Source organism: Ranitomeya variabilis, chromosome 3, assembly GCF_051348905.1.
Source record: "Ranitomeya variabilis isolate aRanVar5 chromosome 3, aRanVar5.hap1, whole genome shotgun sequence".
Taxonomy (NCBI): Eukaryota; Metazoa; Chordata; class Amphibia; order Anura; family Dendrobatidae; genus Ranitomeya; species Ranitomeya variabilis.
In genome coordinates, this window is record NC_135234.1 from 455,753,083 (window position 1) to 455,769,558 (window position 16,476).

The following is a 16,476-nucleotide window of genomic DNA, read 5'->3' on the forward strand; positions in this document are numbered from 1 at the left end:
TCGATATGATATTGGAATGACAACAAGACAACTGAGGGTCAGGACCCTGGAACATGCTAGGGACATAAAAAATGCAGCAACGGCCCATGACCTTTCAATTTTGAAGACCATACCAAAACACTTTCGTATTCACCACAATAGCAACCCTAAAACATTCAGGGTAAAGGGCATTGATAGGGTGCAGCTGGGTACTCGCGGAGGAGACTATAAAAAGGAACTGTTAAAAAGGGAAACCAAATGGATGGTTTGCCTTGATACGGTTGCCCCTAAGGGCCTGAATGAGGCTTTAAGCTTCAAGTCCTTTCTATAATTAGTAGGCACGAATTTTAGTCTGTTTTTTCTTTTTTGTTTTAATTTCACTTTTGGTTCTTGTTTTGGTTTTAACTTTTTTATTCTTATCTTCAGCTACACAACTTAGATAATACTACTGTCAAATGTATTTTTTGAACCATCTGGCAGACGAATTGGGAGAAGTGGAAGATGGCACCCCGAATTATCTGATGGATCCTCATAACCCATACAGTCAGCTCGATGGACCTATCAACACTGTATACTGGAGTCTACTATAATATTATTTGTCATGATGTAACATATCACTTAGATGTATTCAAGATCAGGACCAACAATGTGCTTTTATTATGTGTAATTATTGTGGTTGGGTAATTTGTAGTGGACTTAGTTTCACCTTCTTCTGTATTTGCAAGAGTTTTATGTGCTTATACCTCCTATCGTTTCATGATGGGACGTATATTCATTTTATTTGAACATTTATATTGGTTACATGTCTTTTTGGGGGTTATAAATTAAAATACAGACCCCATAGATATTTAGTTTTCGCATTGGGTGCTGTGGTTACTATTTGGGACCCTCCTGAACATTAGTCATCCTTAATTTGTTTTTCGGCATGAGCCTGAGAGATAGGGTGTTCCTACCTTATGATTTTCGGTGCTGCTAGACTCACTCTCCTCTTCTGCATTTGGCCAGTGCGCGCACCGCGCATGCGCTGCCTCGCGCGGTGGTGGGTGGTGCTCTGCTGTGGTGACGCGTCGCCATGGTCGCAGGTCCGGTCACATGACCGAATCATGTGACACACCATGAGCGCCGCTCTCCTCGGCACGACGCAACATGGCGGGGGCGTGCCACACAGGGCTGAAGGTAATTGTATCATAATCATTCTGATATATAAAGGGATTACATACATGGCCTACTTACCTCCTGACGAAGCCACTGGCGTGGTGAAACGCGCGTCGAGGTGTTCCATTGCGGGTCGGACACTTGGGCCATCATGACCACAGGTAGTATGCTTATGCTCTCATGCCACAATATGGACTAATATGTTATTTTAGGCCTATGGGTTTGGTGCAATATTTGTGGCAGTGTCATGTTTTGATAGGCGTCTTTTGATGCTGTCTACTTACACCTATGGTAATATACTGCCTCGAGCACACTATTTATAGATTATTCGCATATAGCTTCCTGGGTAATTACTTAGGTTATTTTGGGGTCCTGGTGGTCCGTTCCCGTTATTTCTCTGTTTTCTGCCGACATCAGTTGACAGATGGCTTGTTCCATCTGATATGTACTCCTCTTTCATTGGTTATTGCATTATATGTATATTTTTTGTAATTATTTTCTCTAATAAATGGTGTTATTTTGGGAATTGCTCCTTCAGTTTGTTTCTCTATTGGTATATAGCTTATGCGGAGGTTTGAATCTTCCCCTTTCTTTTTGGTTGTTTTGATTAGTATATGAGGTGTTCTCTTTCAGTGGATCAATATGATGGTCGCCTGTATCCAGGAGCGAAGCCCGTTGTGGGACAGCCGTGACCCTCGGCACGCGGACCAGGTTGTTTTGAGGCGCCTGTGGAATCAGGTGGCAAAATCGCTGTGGGATGGCTTTGACAGCGCTTCGCCCACGGACAAAGGAAACTTTGGTAAGTATTGCTGAAACGCCGCTATGACCCTACAGGCCAGGATACACAACCGTGTGCGATGTGATCAACTCATGCAAGTTTGTTGCATCGCACACGGTTGTTTTATCCTTTGAAAAGGTACAATCTCTAAATTTTCTTTTGCCTTTTTTTCACAGTCAAAAAATTGAAGCCAAGATGGCGTTCCATGAAGGACCGTTTCAATAAATTCCTGCGGAAGGAGGAGGAACAGGCTCGAAGTGGTGCTGCTGCGGCAAGGACAACATACAAGTTCGCACGACTATTACAGTTCATGAGACCGATCCTTGGCCGCCGACAGTAAGTATTTACCTATTCAAACACATCGGGTATTGTAAAACACATGTTCACGTAGTATATTGTCCAGCCATGTAGTATATTGCCCAGCCACTTAGTATATTGCCCAGTGACGTAGTCTACATCCCAGAGACACATAGTATATTGCCCAGCCACGTACAATATTTCACAGTGGCGTAGTCTATTGACCGTGACGTCATGGCAGATCCGACGATAAGCGTAAACCATGACGCCCGTCACAAACGTCTACGGAGGGTGAGTGTACCCAGGTTATTTTTAAAATCTAAATTTTTACATTTTTTAATAGTGATGCGGTTTAGGCAGCGTCAATATTAAAACGTTGGTGACATCTAGGTTTAACGTCGGCAACGGCAATTTCACCCGCGGCGAGGGGAGTATGCGGGCGACAGGCATTCACTGCGTGGAGTAAGGAGCGGCCATTTTAATAAGGACTGTGCCCGTTGCTGATTGGTCGCGTCAGCCATGACAGCCAGCTGGACAGAACAATCAGCGAATAACGGTTACTGAAGGACAGACAGACTGACAGACAGACCTGACCCTTTACAATAGTGTTGTGTGATGCAATGTTAACTTTTTATTACACAGGAGGTGGTGAATGAAAAATTTTAGATTTTGTATACTAATGTTTTGATTATGTTTTCACAGAACACACAGCAGCACCCTCGAGCCTGTTGGCCCATCTGGAGCGGTCCTTCATGAATCGCCATCTGACCCGTCACAGCCATCCCACAGCGAGAGCAGGCTTGCACCACTTTCTGGAGAACCGGCAGCCGGTCCATCAGGTGTTCCCCTGGCCGAGGACACTGGCGCTCCTTCCTTCGGGTATTCCCGACAGCGTCAGCGGGCCTCGGACAGGCCGCTAATGCCCGAATTTTTGCATTTGAGCACGGTCTTCCAGAATTGTTTCAAGGCGCTGGGCTATAGAATGGACACAGCTCTCTCCAATATCGACCGGCGCCTTGAAACAATGGAATCCGAGCTCTTGAGGCCGGCAAAACATTTTTTTAGTGCCATTGCGAAGGGCATGGTGGAACATCTTACACCGGAACTCCAGATTTCGGTGATGCAGGCCTGCAACAACGCCTATGTGAGTGCTCTGCAGCAGGCTAGGATAATGCAGTCTGCGGCTACAATGCCAGTTGTTCCAACTCTGGCAAGCATGACTCCTAGTCCTGCTGCAGAGCCACTCTACCGAGGTCCAGGTGCTGAGGGACGCCGCCACCGACACCATCGCACCGAGCCGCCGAGGCCTGCTCCTGCCAGGCCCTCAAGTTCACAAAGAAGACGGCCTGCGGAGAAAGGACCCATACAGCTACGGCGGCTCTGGCAGCTCCTACTACCACACCGAGCTCTCGGCCGGGTTCAAGCCGCAGCTTGAGTAGCCATAGCCTGTCCAGTGGAACTCGGACACTGGTTGTGCCTCCTCCCCCCTTCATGAGTTAGGAATGTCACCACCGAGGGCCACACCGGCCAGGGCCACACCACCGACGGCCACACCGGCCAGGGCCACACCACCGATGGCCACAGGGTGGTCGGAGATACCTTCAAGTATCCTTGATTATGCTTCCACCTCCTCCTACTCCACCCTCCACCCCCTCCCCTACATACTCCCAAACCGGTGGATATGAGTCGCCACTAGTTGCGGACGTGGATACCCCTTAATCTTTCCCCCTTTTTTCTTTTGTTCCCGCAATAAAAAAGATTATGTAAGGTTTTTCACACCTCATAATTGCAATGTCAGACACTATTTTATAATTTTTTGTAATTTTTTAGTTTTTTGGTGTCTCTCATTGTACTATGAGGTGTTAAACACAAACAGAGAAAATATTACCATTTTTAGGCTGCCGTCACACTTGCAGTATTTGGTCAGTATTTTACTTCTATATTTTTAAGCCAAAACCAGAATTGGAACAAATAGAGGAAAAGTATAATAGAAACATATGCACCACTTCTGTATTTATCACCCACTCCTGGTTTTGGCTACAGATACAGATGTTAATTACTGAAAAAATACCGCAAGTGTGACCGCAGCCTAAACATACTTGAAGGTAATGGGTCAGGTGAGGTGGTAGCAATTGCCACGTGGCCAAGTGTCGCCACTATTTGACTCAGGATGTTTTCCAGCATCCATAGTTCAAGAGTGTTAAGTCACTAGAGTTGAGCAAACATGATCGGCTCCCTCCTTGGCAAAAAAAACACTTGCAGACTACTAGCATATGGAAGCCAGCTTCCTAGAGTGTGGATTTTTTTCACCCACCGCAGCCGCATGTTCCGAGGCTGTGTGACAGCCAGAACACATGCACAACCCAAGCCTAATTGTTGGCCTTGCCATGCATGTGTAGTGCCTGTCACACAGCAGCGGCACAAGCAGCTGCGGGGGCGGAAAAATGCTTCAACCAGCGCGCTACATGAAGCCGCGTTCCATATGCAAATAGTATGCAAGCTTGATAGCTTGACAAGGATGGAGGCGATCATGTTCGCTCAACTATGCAACACACGGATGTGAACATAAGGGGTGGTTAGGCAGAGTGTGTTTGGGATACGGTGATCACCGGAGTACCTTTTTTTAGTGTTAACACATTTGGTATAAAAATGGACATTGTAATATTTTACCTAAAATTTTATTGCCAAAACTTTGTGTTACAAAAAGTGGAACCGTTTTTATAAAGGAAAGACAAGGTAATTTTTTTTTTAAAAACACCACACAGTAGATATTCCAGGTACCATACAAACGTAGAAGAACAGGACATTAGGCACCCAACTGGTTAAATTTTATAGACACAATTGTGTTAAAGTCGTAAAATGTCAGTGTTTTATTTGACTTTAATCACAATAAATGTATGGTAAAATAAAAGACAGATAAAGTTGAACTGAAACATAAACACTACACCATTTGATCTTGCCATGACACACGGCCAACATCAGAAACAAAATAGGAAGCAAATCGGTCCCTCATCTGCCCAATTTCAACACTTGTCCTCAGAGGATGATCATGGTAGTCGGGCAATGGGTTTGGTATGGGTTCATCTAGTTCCACGTTCAGTCTCTCTTTAGCAATAACATAATTGTGTAGAACCACACAAGCCTTCACCACCTCATCCACTGTCTCAATTTTCAAATTGATGGCGGATGCTAAAATACGCCATTTGGACACCAGGATCCCAAAGGCGCACTCCACAGTTCTTCTGGCCCTGGACAGTCTGTAATTAAATACACTTTTGGTGTGGTCCAAGCCACGACTGGAGTAGGGTTTCAACAGGTTGGCACACATTTGAAATGCCTCATCCCCAACCACAACAAATGGCATCGCTGGGCCTTCGGTGCTGGGAAGAGGTTGTGGCTGGGGGAAATTAAAATTGTTCCCATATAATCTTCTGCCCATATCAGACTCTTTAAATGTCCGCGAGTCATTTGTCCGGCCAAAAGCTCCATTGTCCACGGCGAGAAACCTGCAGTCCGCACCTGCAATTGCCATGAGCACGGTGGAAAAATATTTTTTATAATTAAAAAAGAGAGATCCACTTCTTGCAGGCTTTGTAATCCGAATGTGCTTCCCATCCACTGCTCCAATACAGTTAGGGAAAGAACACACTTGATCAAATTTTTTGGCGTTGGCCTCCCATATTTCACTTGTAGGGAGGGGTAAAAATTCTTCACGGAGATTGTCCCACAAAGCGCTGCATGTGTCCGCAATAATTCTCGAAAGTGTTGAAACTCCAATCCGGAATTGGAAATGCAGGGATCTCAAGGTCTCTCCGGTAGCCAGGAAACTGCCAAGAAGATAAATAAATAAATTTTATTCAAGAAAAAAAAAAAAAATGCCATACCCACCCAAACAAAAATTAAAAAAAAAAAAAATTGCAGAACAGATCACAGTCGTTCAAATACAACTACATTACGTACCGTAGAGTCACCAGCAGCCGTTCCTCTGCGGAAATTGATCTCCGGAGCTGTGTGTCCTGCCTGGTAATGGCTCCTTCCACCCGACGCAGAAGATAGTGGAAGCTGTCTTGAGACATCCTGGTATATTCATAATATTTTACCTGGTTCTCATTTAGCTCGCCAAACAAACAATGGTAGGCTCCACGGCTCTCCCGGACTTCCACGATAGGGTGTAGCCAAAAGCGCCGATGACTCCTTCTCCGTTTATCCCTTTTCCTTTGCTCATAATATGCAATAGCCAAGGCAAAATCCATCTCCATATCCATGTAGATACTCTCCATAGGACGCGCCATCATGATGAACCACAGCCAAATCTGAGGAAATCTTCTCTGCCAGGGTATATATACACAGTACACCCACCCTCTTCTAGCCATTGGTGGTCTTTATCTAGTGTCTAGACAGTAATTGTGGCTTTATTTTGTACAATTGAGTAAAGAATGACATCACTTTAGAAAAACGCATGCGTCGAAAAACGCAGCGTTTTTTGGGCAAAAACGCAACTTTTTTTAATAAAAAAAGCTGCGTTTTCCGACGCATGCGTTGAACGCGTGCATCTATAAAACCTGCGTTGCACATGCGTTTTACTTGCGTCGTGCGTTGCGTCTACGACGCTGCGGCGAAAGACGCAAATTTGAACGTAGCCTTACAGTGAAAATTTTGCTACACTTGTTTGAGGGTGCCATGTTATATTGAGAGAGCCCCTGAGGTGCCAGAACAGCAGAACCCCCCATAAGTGACCCTATTTTGTCAATTAAACCTCTCAATGAATTCATCTAGGGGTGCAGTGATTATATTGACACCACAGGTGTGTCACCAAATTTTATACCATTGGGCAGTGAAGAAAAAATGATTTAAATTTTTACCACCAAGATTGTGTGGTAGCCCCAAGTTTTACATTTTCTCACTGGTACTACTTTGACATACGGAGTGACTTGGGAGGAAAAGAGTGCTATTTGACTCCTGGAATGCAGAATTTCGAGACTAGTTTGTGGATTCCATGTAAAGGGCCCCTAAGTGCTAGAAAAGTAGAATCCCCCTCAAGTGACCCCATGTTGGAATTTATAACCCTTTGGGAATTTATCTGCAGATGTACTGACGATTTTGACTCCATGGGTGTTTTCCAGAAGCAGGCAGCAGTGGATGTTGCTGAGTGAAAATTGTAAACTGCTGTTGTAGAGACCAGTACATTGCAGTCACCAGTATATTATGCCCAGCTCATGCTTCTGGAGACATGCACATGTAAATTAGGCGGGCTCTCATCACTACAGAAATGCCAGATATGTGGGCATTAAATGTTGTTTAGATACACTGGGGCTCAGAAGGGAGGCGGGCATTTGGATTTGGGAGCAGAGAATTTGCTGAATTTCTTTTGGCAGGTGAAGAGCCATTTTGCTTTTCCAGAGCCTTTGTGCTACCAGTAGCGTGGAAGCCCCTATATTTCTGTTAACAGATGACAGATCTGAGTGGGGATTTGCTTTTTTTGTGGATTGAGTGGAAGCCTTTATTGGGAACATTTTACATAACGTTTGGGATCATAGTTATCCGGCGCTCTATGCTGACCAATTACTTTGGGGTTTCTATCTAAATCTCTGAGTGACATGATTCAGATGAAACCCCTCATGGATCCATTCACTATAATGAGGCAGCAGAGTTACTCTGGACTCCATCTGGCCTCTGTTCCACGGTTTCCTTTCTTTCAGAAGTTCACAAAATGTTGGCCGATGGCAATTTCATGCGATCCTAAAAAGACTGACATTGCCGGATCACAGGTTCTATGGTGCTCACAGTGCCTCCATCTGCCTCATTATAGGGAATCTTCTGCCAGAGGTTCTGTTTCAATCACGTATTTCAGAGATTTACACGAAGACCACGATGTAAGCGCACAGCGCTGAGCGCAGGATAAATGTGCGCCGAGCCTTACTGCGATCTTTGGGAGGCAGAATGAAAAAATCAACAGCAGGTGAGGAACTGGCTTTATTTATTTTTTTAAGCTGTTCCTCGTACGATATAAGTGATTAGGCAACTTTATTATTCGGGTTGGTGCGATTACAGCGATACCAGATTTATATCGGGTTTTTATGTTTGGCTGCTGTCATACATTAAAAGACTCTTTTTATTTCGAAAATTAGTTTTTGCATCATCATATTTTGAGAGCTATAATTTTTTCATATTTCGACTGACAGAGTCATGTGAGGGCTTGTTTTTTGCGGGATTAGCTGATGTTTCTATTGGTACCATTTTCGAGGACATTTCTTGATTGATTTCTATTCCAATTTTTGGGAGACAGAATGAACAAAAACCAGGAATTCCTTTTTTTCTTTTTTTTCTTTTTATACCGTTCCGCGTGTGGTAAAATTGATAAGGCAGCTTTATTCTTTGGTTCAGTACGATTACAGCGATACCTCATTTATAGCTTTTTTTATGTTTTGGCGCGTTTACACAATAAAATCTATTTTATAGAAAAAATAATTATTTTTGCATCGCTTTACTCTGAGAGCTATAACTTTTTTATTTTTCTGTTGTTGGAGTTGTGTTGTGGCTTGTTTTTTGTGGGACAAGATGATGTTTCCAGCGATATCATTTTTATTTACATCCGTCTTATTGATCGTGTTTTATTGCACTTTTTGTGCAATAGAAAATAGGATAACTCATAAACCGATGCCCGTTTATAGGTATTTACCCAACACCAGGATGGGGCATCAGTCGTGGGTAGATACCTATAAAAGGGCAATTATGAATACTAATTTTTTATAGTAGTGCACTCTATCTGAGATTGCGTCTATGGCTGGTGTCACACTTGCAAGTGCAATGTGAGAAACTCATGCAAGTCTCTTGCATCAATACCCGGCATAGAGATACATGCAGCTGCACACTCCGGTCCCGAGTGCCAGCGGCAGTGCCGGTATTGAGGCGAGAGACTCGCTCGAGTTTCTTCCATTGCTCTCGCAAGTGTGACACCGGCCTATCACATTTTATGACACATGCACATTTTTAATGTCTTGTTGGTAGAGCCATACACATTGGTTTATGAGGTATCCTATTTTCTACCCTAAGTAACATGTTGCTTGTTAGCACTTTACATTTTATACATGCCTTACTTTGCACTGTCCTGACCTTGGTCAAGGGTTGTTTGTTTTAACTGGGATTGCACTGTAAAGGTAGCTTCACACTAAACAACTTTACAACGAGAACGACAACGATCCGTGGCGTTGCAGCGTCCTGGATAGCGATCTCGTTGTGTTTGACACACAGCAGCGATCTGGATCCTGCTGTGATATCGCTGGTCGGAGCTAGAAGTCCAGAACTTTATTTGGTCGTCAGGTCGGCGTGTATTGTCATGTTTGACAGCAAAAGCAACGATGTCAGCAATGTTAAACATGGAGCTAACAACCTGTGAGAACGATAAGTGCGTCACCGCTACGTCACAGGATCGCTCCTGCATCGTTCTGGAGCTGCTGTGTTTGACATCTCTACAGCGACCTAAACAGCGACGCTGCAGCGATCGGCTCGTTGTCTATATCGCTGCAGCATCGCTGAATGTGACGGTACCTTTATAGGACATACTTTGTATCCATTCATTGTTTTTGTATACTGATTAATCTTATGTGATATTGACAGAAAAATTTATATGTGATTTTCAAATGGCTTAATTTGTCTCTTTGTTTCTCCTCATGATATTAATTGCTATGAGTCGCCATCTTATGGACATATTCTCTGGTACGTTTTTTGTTTTTTTGCAGTCACTCTATCTTACCGAACACACTGTTGCGATTCCACTGTATTCAAAGCATGAATATAAGATCACGTGTCTGCGGGCACACTGTTTGCATAATTGTGGTCACATATGCCAACTAGATGCTCATCCATATCTCGCAACAGAATATTTTCAAAGGTATAGAAAACCCCCTTACTAAACATGGCGTTTATACACACATATTATGATAAAGAACCAAGTAGAGCTTAAAGGGAGCCTGTCACCAGAAAAAAACGCTATTGACCTGCAAATATGAGTTTAATCTGCAGGTCAATAGCATTACGAACCTGCTCGGCGCCCGCACTTATCCGAACGGTGTGAGAAGAAAATGAATTTTATTCCGCCCGGCAGCGTTCATGTTTCTCTCACCGCTATTAGTATGCAGAGCACCATGCCCCAGACCCTGACGAACACTGGCTGTGCCGGCTGTCAGTCAAAGCCAGGGAAGCAGCTTCAAGTCTCCAAATGGGACTATTAAAGGCAGTAAAAACACAAAAGTTCAAATCACCCCTCATTTTCTCCATTGAAAATAAAACAATAAAAAATTAATAAAAATACACATTCATAAATCCCTGATCTATCATAAACACAACTAATCTGATTGGTAAACAGTGTAACGAGAAAGAAAACCAAAACGCCAGAATAAGGATTATGGCTGCTGCAACAAATGTCCAATCTATCAAAATAAAAAATACCGTATATGCTCGAGTATAAGCCGAGATTTTCAGCCCATTTTTTTAGGCTGAAAGTGCCCCTCTCGGCTTATACTCAAGTCACCCCCACCAGTCTGTCTCCTGTCACCCCCACCGGTCCGTCTCCCCTCTCCCCCCATCCGTCTCTCTTCCCCAGGGGTGTTTCTTACCCATCCTTCACAGCAGTAGCGGCGAAGCAGTGCAATCCTGGCATGTATTGAGTCCCGGAGGTAGCGGCATGCTGGTAACCTATGGAGCAAGCGGTAATGGTGGAGCAACACCATTCTGTCATGTATGGAGTCCCGGTGGTGGCAGCATGCCGGTTATGTATGGAGCAGAAGTAGCAGTCATGGAGGCAAGCGGTAGCCGTATGGCAGGTGGAGGTTGCGGGCATCCTGTATTTTCAGTGCCGCACGCTTAACTTCCGGTGACATCACGAATATTCATAACCATAAGCCATAATGAGCGGGACTGAAAGTGTAGTGTGTACAGCAAAAATACAGGCTGCCTGCAACCTCCACCTGCCGTATGGCTACTGCTTGCCTCTGCGACTGCTACTGCTGCTCCATATGTTACTGGTACGCCGCTACCTCCGGGACTCCATACATGAAAGGATGGCGCTGCTCCGCTGCCACCGCTGCTGTGTAGAAGTGGGTAAGAAACATCCCTGTGGGAGACTCGGGAAGCGATGGAGAGAAGGGAGACTCGCCGCCACCGCTGCTGTGTAGAAGTGGGTAAGAAACACTCCCGTGGGAGACTCGTGGACCGACGGGGAGAGGGGAGACTCATGGGGAGAGGGGAGACTTGCGGACCCAGTAGCTGCTGCATCTCCCCCCTCGGCGTATACTTGAGTCAATAAGTTTTCCCTGTTTTTTTAGATAAAATTAGGCACCTCAGCTTATACTCGGGTCAGCTTATACTCGAGTATATACGGTAAATGAATCCAATCAGTAAACAAAATAAACTTAAAAACGCCAGAATTACGTTTTTTGGCCACCGCAACATTGCAATAAAATACAATAAGAAGAAATTGAAGCATGGTATCTACCCCAAAATGATGTCAATAGAAACATTAGTTCAAGTAGCAAAAAATAAGCCCCCTCCAAGCCCCAGATGCCAAAAAATGAAAATGCTTCTTACAAATTTTGACCTTTTTTTCACCACCTAAATAAAAAAAATCTATACATGTTTGGTATCTGCATACTCATACTGACCTGGCAAATCCTATTGCCAAGTCAGTTTCACAAAAAAAAGCATGGTAAATAAAAATCCAAAAAACTATTTTGGAATTGCACTTGGATTTTTTCCCGTTTTTCAGTACACTATATGGTAAAATCAATGATGTTATTCATAAGTACAATTTGTCCCGTAAAAAACAAGCCCTCATATGTCTATATTGACTGAAAAAAAAAAAAAAAGTATGGCTCTTGGAAGAAGGGGAGGAAAAACGAAAGCACAAAAAAGGAAAATCTCAAGGTCAAGGGGATTAAAGATTGAATGATATATTTTAACGTATGATTGAGTCCTGCGTTACATTTTTGAAGTAGATATAGTAGATTGTTGCAAGTGTTATTAAAAACTATTTAGTTATAATAATAATAATAATATTATGGGAAGTGTGAATGATGATCTATAGCAAATACTCCAGATTTCTGTAGCAAAATTGTGGCAGTCCTAAAAATGTGCCAAATGTATTGCACCACAAATTTCAGACAAAAAAACCCTGTCTAAATTAAGGCAATCATAGATGGCAGAAGTAAAAAAAGAATATCTAATCTGCACCACTGTGATAAATTTGGCCGTCGGTCTCCTTTAAGTTTACTCTATTTTTATCTCAGCCAGCAATAATAAATCTTCCCCAATTTCTATATTGTATTTGGATAAACTATTTGACTAAGATTTAGGAAAATCTGACATGGGTTTTTATTTTTGGAGAGATCTGTAGAAAGGTAGTGGGGCGGACCTCTCTCTCCACTTCGGGTCTTGGGAGTGGCCCATGTCCACGATTCCCATTTAATCTTTCAGTTAAGGTTTGAGTGTGTCAGTGTTGATTTGCAAGCATCAGAGCAGGGAGTTCTGTGCAGGCCAGAGAAAATAAAGCCATTGCCCACCCACGAGTGATACGGTAGTGCAGTCATCCACGGCAACGGTTTGAGACGGACTGTTATGGATGATCTGGCTGTGAAATGGGGGATAATGTTTAATTTATTTTTGTAAGTTGCCAAAATAAAGAAGGTTAAGTTGAACTATCCTGGGTCACTGCCTCATTACCGCACTGTCGTAAAAGCCCCTGCCTTACAAATCTATATATAAAGAAACTAGCATCAAAGATGCCAAATATGATGCACTAGGAAAAACAAACTGTCTTTTTTCTGCTTCAAGAATTAAGCAAGTATGACGATGTCTATAAGGTGCAGTGTGCACATACTCTTAGACTGACTTATTGGCTTGCATTGACTTACTGGCCAAATTTGGAGCTTTTTGTTTCTAAGAAGAGATGGCCCAATAATAGACATGTTGCTTTTTTTTATGATTAAAAAACATGCAAAAAAATGCACCATCATGTGCACCATCAGTTTTACTATTGAATCAATACGAAATTGATTTAGAGAATGCTTTTTTCTGTTGATTTTGTGAATTCATTGAAGTGGTATGTAATAGAGTGTATGTTTTCCCCGCTTTTGTGTGTTTTTTTCCGAAACTCCATTGACATGTTGATAGGGAATTTAGATTATGACGCTCCACGGAGGACTGTGATGATGAATGTTTGTAAGGCACAGTGGAATATGATAGCATTATATATGTGAGCAAAATAATAAATAGATGTTAGAGGCGGTAACCAATGTAATTTTAAGCAAAGAATACTAGATATACATTAAAGAACTGTATTAAACTATGTAAATTTATAAAAAAATAAAATATTGCAAAGGCTTTACTCAAAAAGGAAGAGTTGACCTCATTTATTTTATTACAGTGACAGAGTATCACATGTCAGCTCATAATAATTGCTAAGAAAAGGAAAATGAAGAAGGTAGAATATATGCTCATTCTTTTACATTCAGACTTACATAGTTTTCGGATGAATGCATCATTTCACTTGAGCTGTTAACCATCTGGTATTTTAATTCCTCATATTCTTGTAGTTTATGTCCTGTGATACACATATTGTTTTAGAATTCTGTGAAAATGATAAAAAATTCATACTTTGAAAATGATGTACGCAAGTATGTGCAAATCCCTGCAAATACTGTAATAATACTGTATACTGTAATAATTGCCTGGTATAATATCTAATATATAATTGCCTAGAATACTACTTCCTGCAATTTGTGCCAACTTCCGTGGCTTTGTCCGGAGCTAATGTCCGGAGCTAATGTCCGGAGCTAATGTCCGGAGCTAATGTCCGGAGATAAGTGACGTCACCAGTGTCCTACACCCAGGCAGAGCACAGGGGCCCCAGGCAGCATATGGGGCCCCAGGCAGAGCACAGTGGCCCCAGGCAGAGCACAGTGGCCCCAGGCAGAGCACAGTGGCCCCAGGCAGAGCACAGGGGCCCCAGGCAGCATATGGGGCCCCAGGCAGCATATGGGGCCCCAGGCAGAGCACAGTGGCCCCAGGCAGAGCACAGGGGCCCCAGGCAGAACATGGGGCCCCAGGCAGAGCACAGGGGCCCCAGGCAGCATATGGGGCCCCAGGCAGAGCACAGGGGCCCCAGGCAGAGCACAGGGGCCCCAGGCAGAGCACAGGGGCCCCAGGCAGAGCACAGGGGCCCCAGGCAGAGCACAGGGGCCCCAGGCAGAGCACAGGGGCCCCAGGCAGCATATGGGGCCCCAGGCAGCATATGGGGCCCCAGGCAGAGCACAGTGGCCCCAGGCAGCATATGGGGCCCCAGGCAGAGCACAGTGGCCCCAGGAAGAGCACAGGGGCCCCAGGCAGCATATGGGGCCCCAGGCAGAGCAAAGTGGTCCCAGGCAGAGCACAGGGGCCCCAGGCAGCTTATGGGGCCCCAGGCAGAGCACAGTGGCCCCAGGCAGAACATGGGGCCCCAGGCAGAGCACAGTGGCCCCACAGAGCACAGGGGCCCCAGGCAGAACATGGGGCCCCAGGCAGAGCACAGGGGCCCCAGGCAGCATATGGGGCCCCAGGCAGAGCACAGGGGCCCCAGGCAGCATATGGGGCCCCAGGCAGAGCACACACCAAATCGGAGGCCGAGGGGCCCCGCCAACCAAATCGGAGGCCGAGGGGCCCCGCCAACCAAATCGGAGGCCGAGGAGCCCCGCCCACCAAATCGAAGGCCGAGCGGCCCCGCCCACCAAAGCGGAGGCCGAGGGGCCCGGCCCCGCCCACCAAAGCGGAGGTCGAGGGGCCCCGACCACCACATCGGAGGCCGAGGGGCCCCGCCCACCAAATCGGAGGCCGAGGGGCCCCGCCCACCAAATCGGAGGCCGAGGGGCCCCGCCCACCAAATCGGAGGCCGAGGGTCCCCGCCCACCAAATCGGAGGCCGAGGGTCCCCGCCCACCAAATCGGAGGCCGAGGGGCCCCGCCTACCAAATCGGAGGCCGAGGGTCCCCGCCCACCAAATCAGAGGCCGAGGGGCCCCGCCCACCAAATCGGAGGCCGGGGGTCCCCGCCCTCCAAATCGGAGGCCGAGGGGCCCCGCCCACCACATCGGAGGCCGAGGGTCCCCGCCCACCAAATCTGAGGCCGAGGGTCCCCGCCCACCAAATCGGAGGCCGAGAGTCCCCGCCCACCAAATCGGAGGCCGAGGGGCCCCGCCAACCAAATCGGAGGCCGAGGGGCTTCGCCAACCAAATCGGAGGCCGAGGAGCCCCGCCCACCAAATCGAAGGCCGAGCGGCCCCGCCCACCAAAGCGGAGGCCGAGGGGCCTGGCCCCGCCCACCAAAGTGGAGGCCGAGGGGCCCCGCCCACCACATCGGAGGCCGAGGGGCCCCGCCCACCAAATCGGAGGCCGAGGGTCCCCGCCCACCAAATCGTAGGCCGAGGGTCCCCACCCACCAAATCGGAGGCCGAGGGTCCCCGCCCACCAAATCGTAGGCCGAGGGTCCCCGCCCACCAAATCGGAGGCCGAGGGTCCCCGCCCACCAAATCGTAGGCCGAGGGTCCCCGCCCACCAAATCGGAGGCCGAGGGTCTCCGCCCACCAAATCGGAGGCCGAGGGTCCCCGCCCACCAAATCGGAGGCCGAGGGTTCCCGCCCACCAAATTGGAGGCCGAGGGTCCCCGCCCACCAAATTGGAGGCCGAGGGTCCCCGCCCACCACATCGGAGGCCGAGGGGCCCCGCCCACCAAATCGGAGGCCGAGGGTCTCCGCCCACCAAATCGGAGGCTGAGGGTCCCAGCCCACCAAATCGGAGGCCGAGGGTCCCCGCCCACCAAATCGGAGGCCGAGGAGCCCCGCCCACCAAATCGAAGGCCGAGCGGCCCCGCCCACCAAAGCGGAGGCCGAGGGGCCTGGCCCCGCCCACCAAAGTGGAGGCCGAGGGGCCCCGCCCACCACATCGGAGGCCGAGGGGCCCCTCCCACCAAATCGGAGGCCGAGGGTCTCCGCCCACCAAATCGGAGGCTGAGGGTCCCCGCCCACCAAATCGGAGGCCGAGGGTCCCCGCCCACCAAATCGGAGGCCGAGGAGCCCCGCCCACCAAATCGAAGGCCGAGCGGCCCCGCCCACCAAAGCGGAGGCCGAGGGGCCTGGCCCCGCCCACCAAAGTGGAGGCCGAGGGGCCCCGCCCACCAAAGTGGAGGCCGAGGGGCCCCGCCCACCACATCGGAGGCCGAGGGGCCCCGCCCACCACATCGGAG

The 16,476-nt window shown here is 47.1% G+C and overlaps 1 protein-coding gene across 1 annotated transcript; it reads left to right on the top strand.

Moving 5' to 3' along the window:
• The first annotated feature begins 1,125 nt into the window (after window positions 1-1,125).
• Window positions 1,126-3,648, top strand: LOC143817552 (uncharacterized). Its single transcript, XM_077299046.1, has 5 exons — window positions 1,126-1,155; window positions 1,768-1,933; window positions 2,089-2,248; window positions 2,912-3,155; window positions 3,448-3,648. Exons 1-5 carry the CDS (start codon window positions 1,126-1,128, stop codon window positions 3,646-3,648), a joined length of 801 nt encoding a protein of 266 aa, XP_077155161.1.
• Window positions 3,649-16,476: the final 12,828 nt, after the last annotated feature.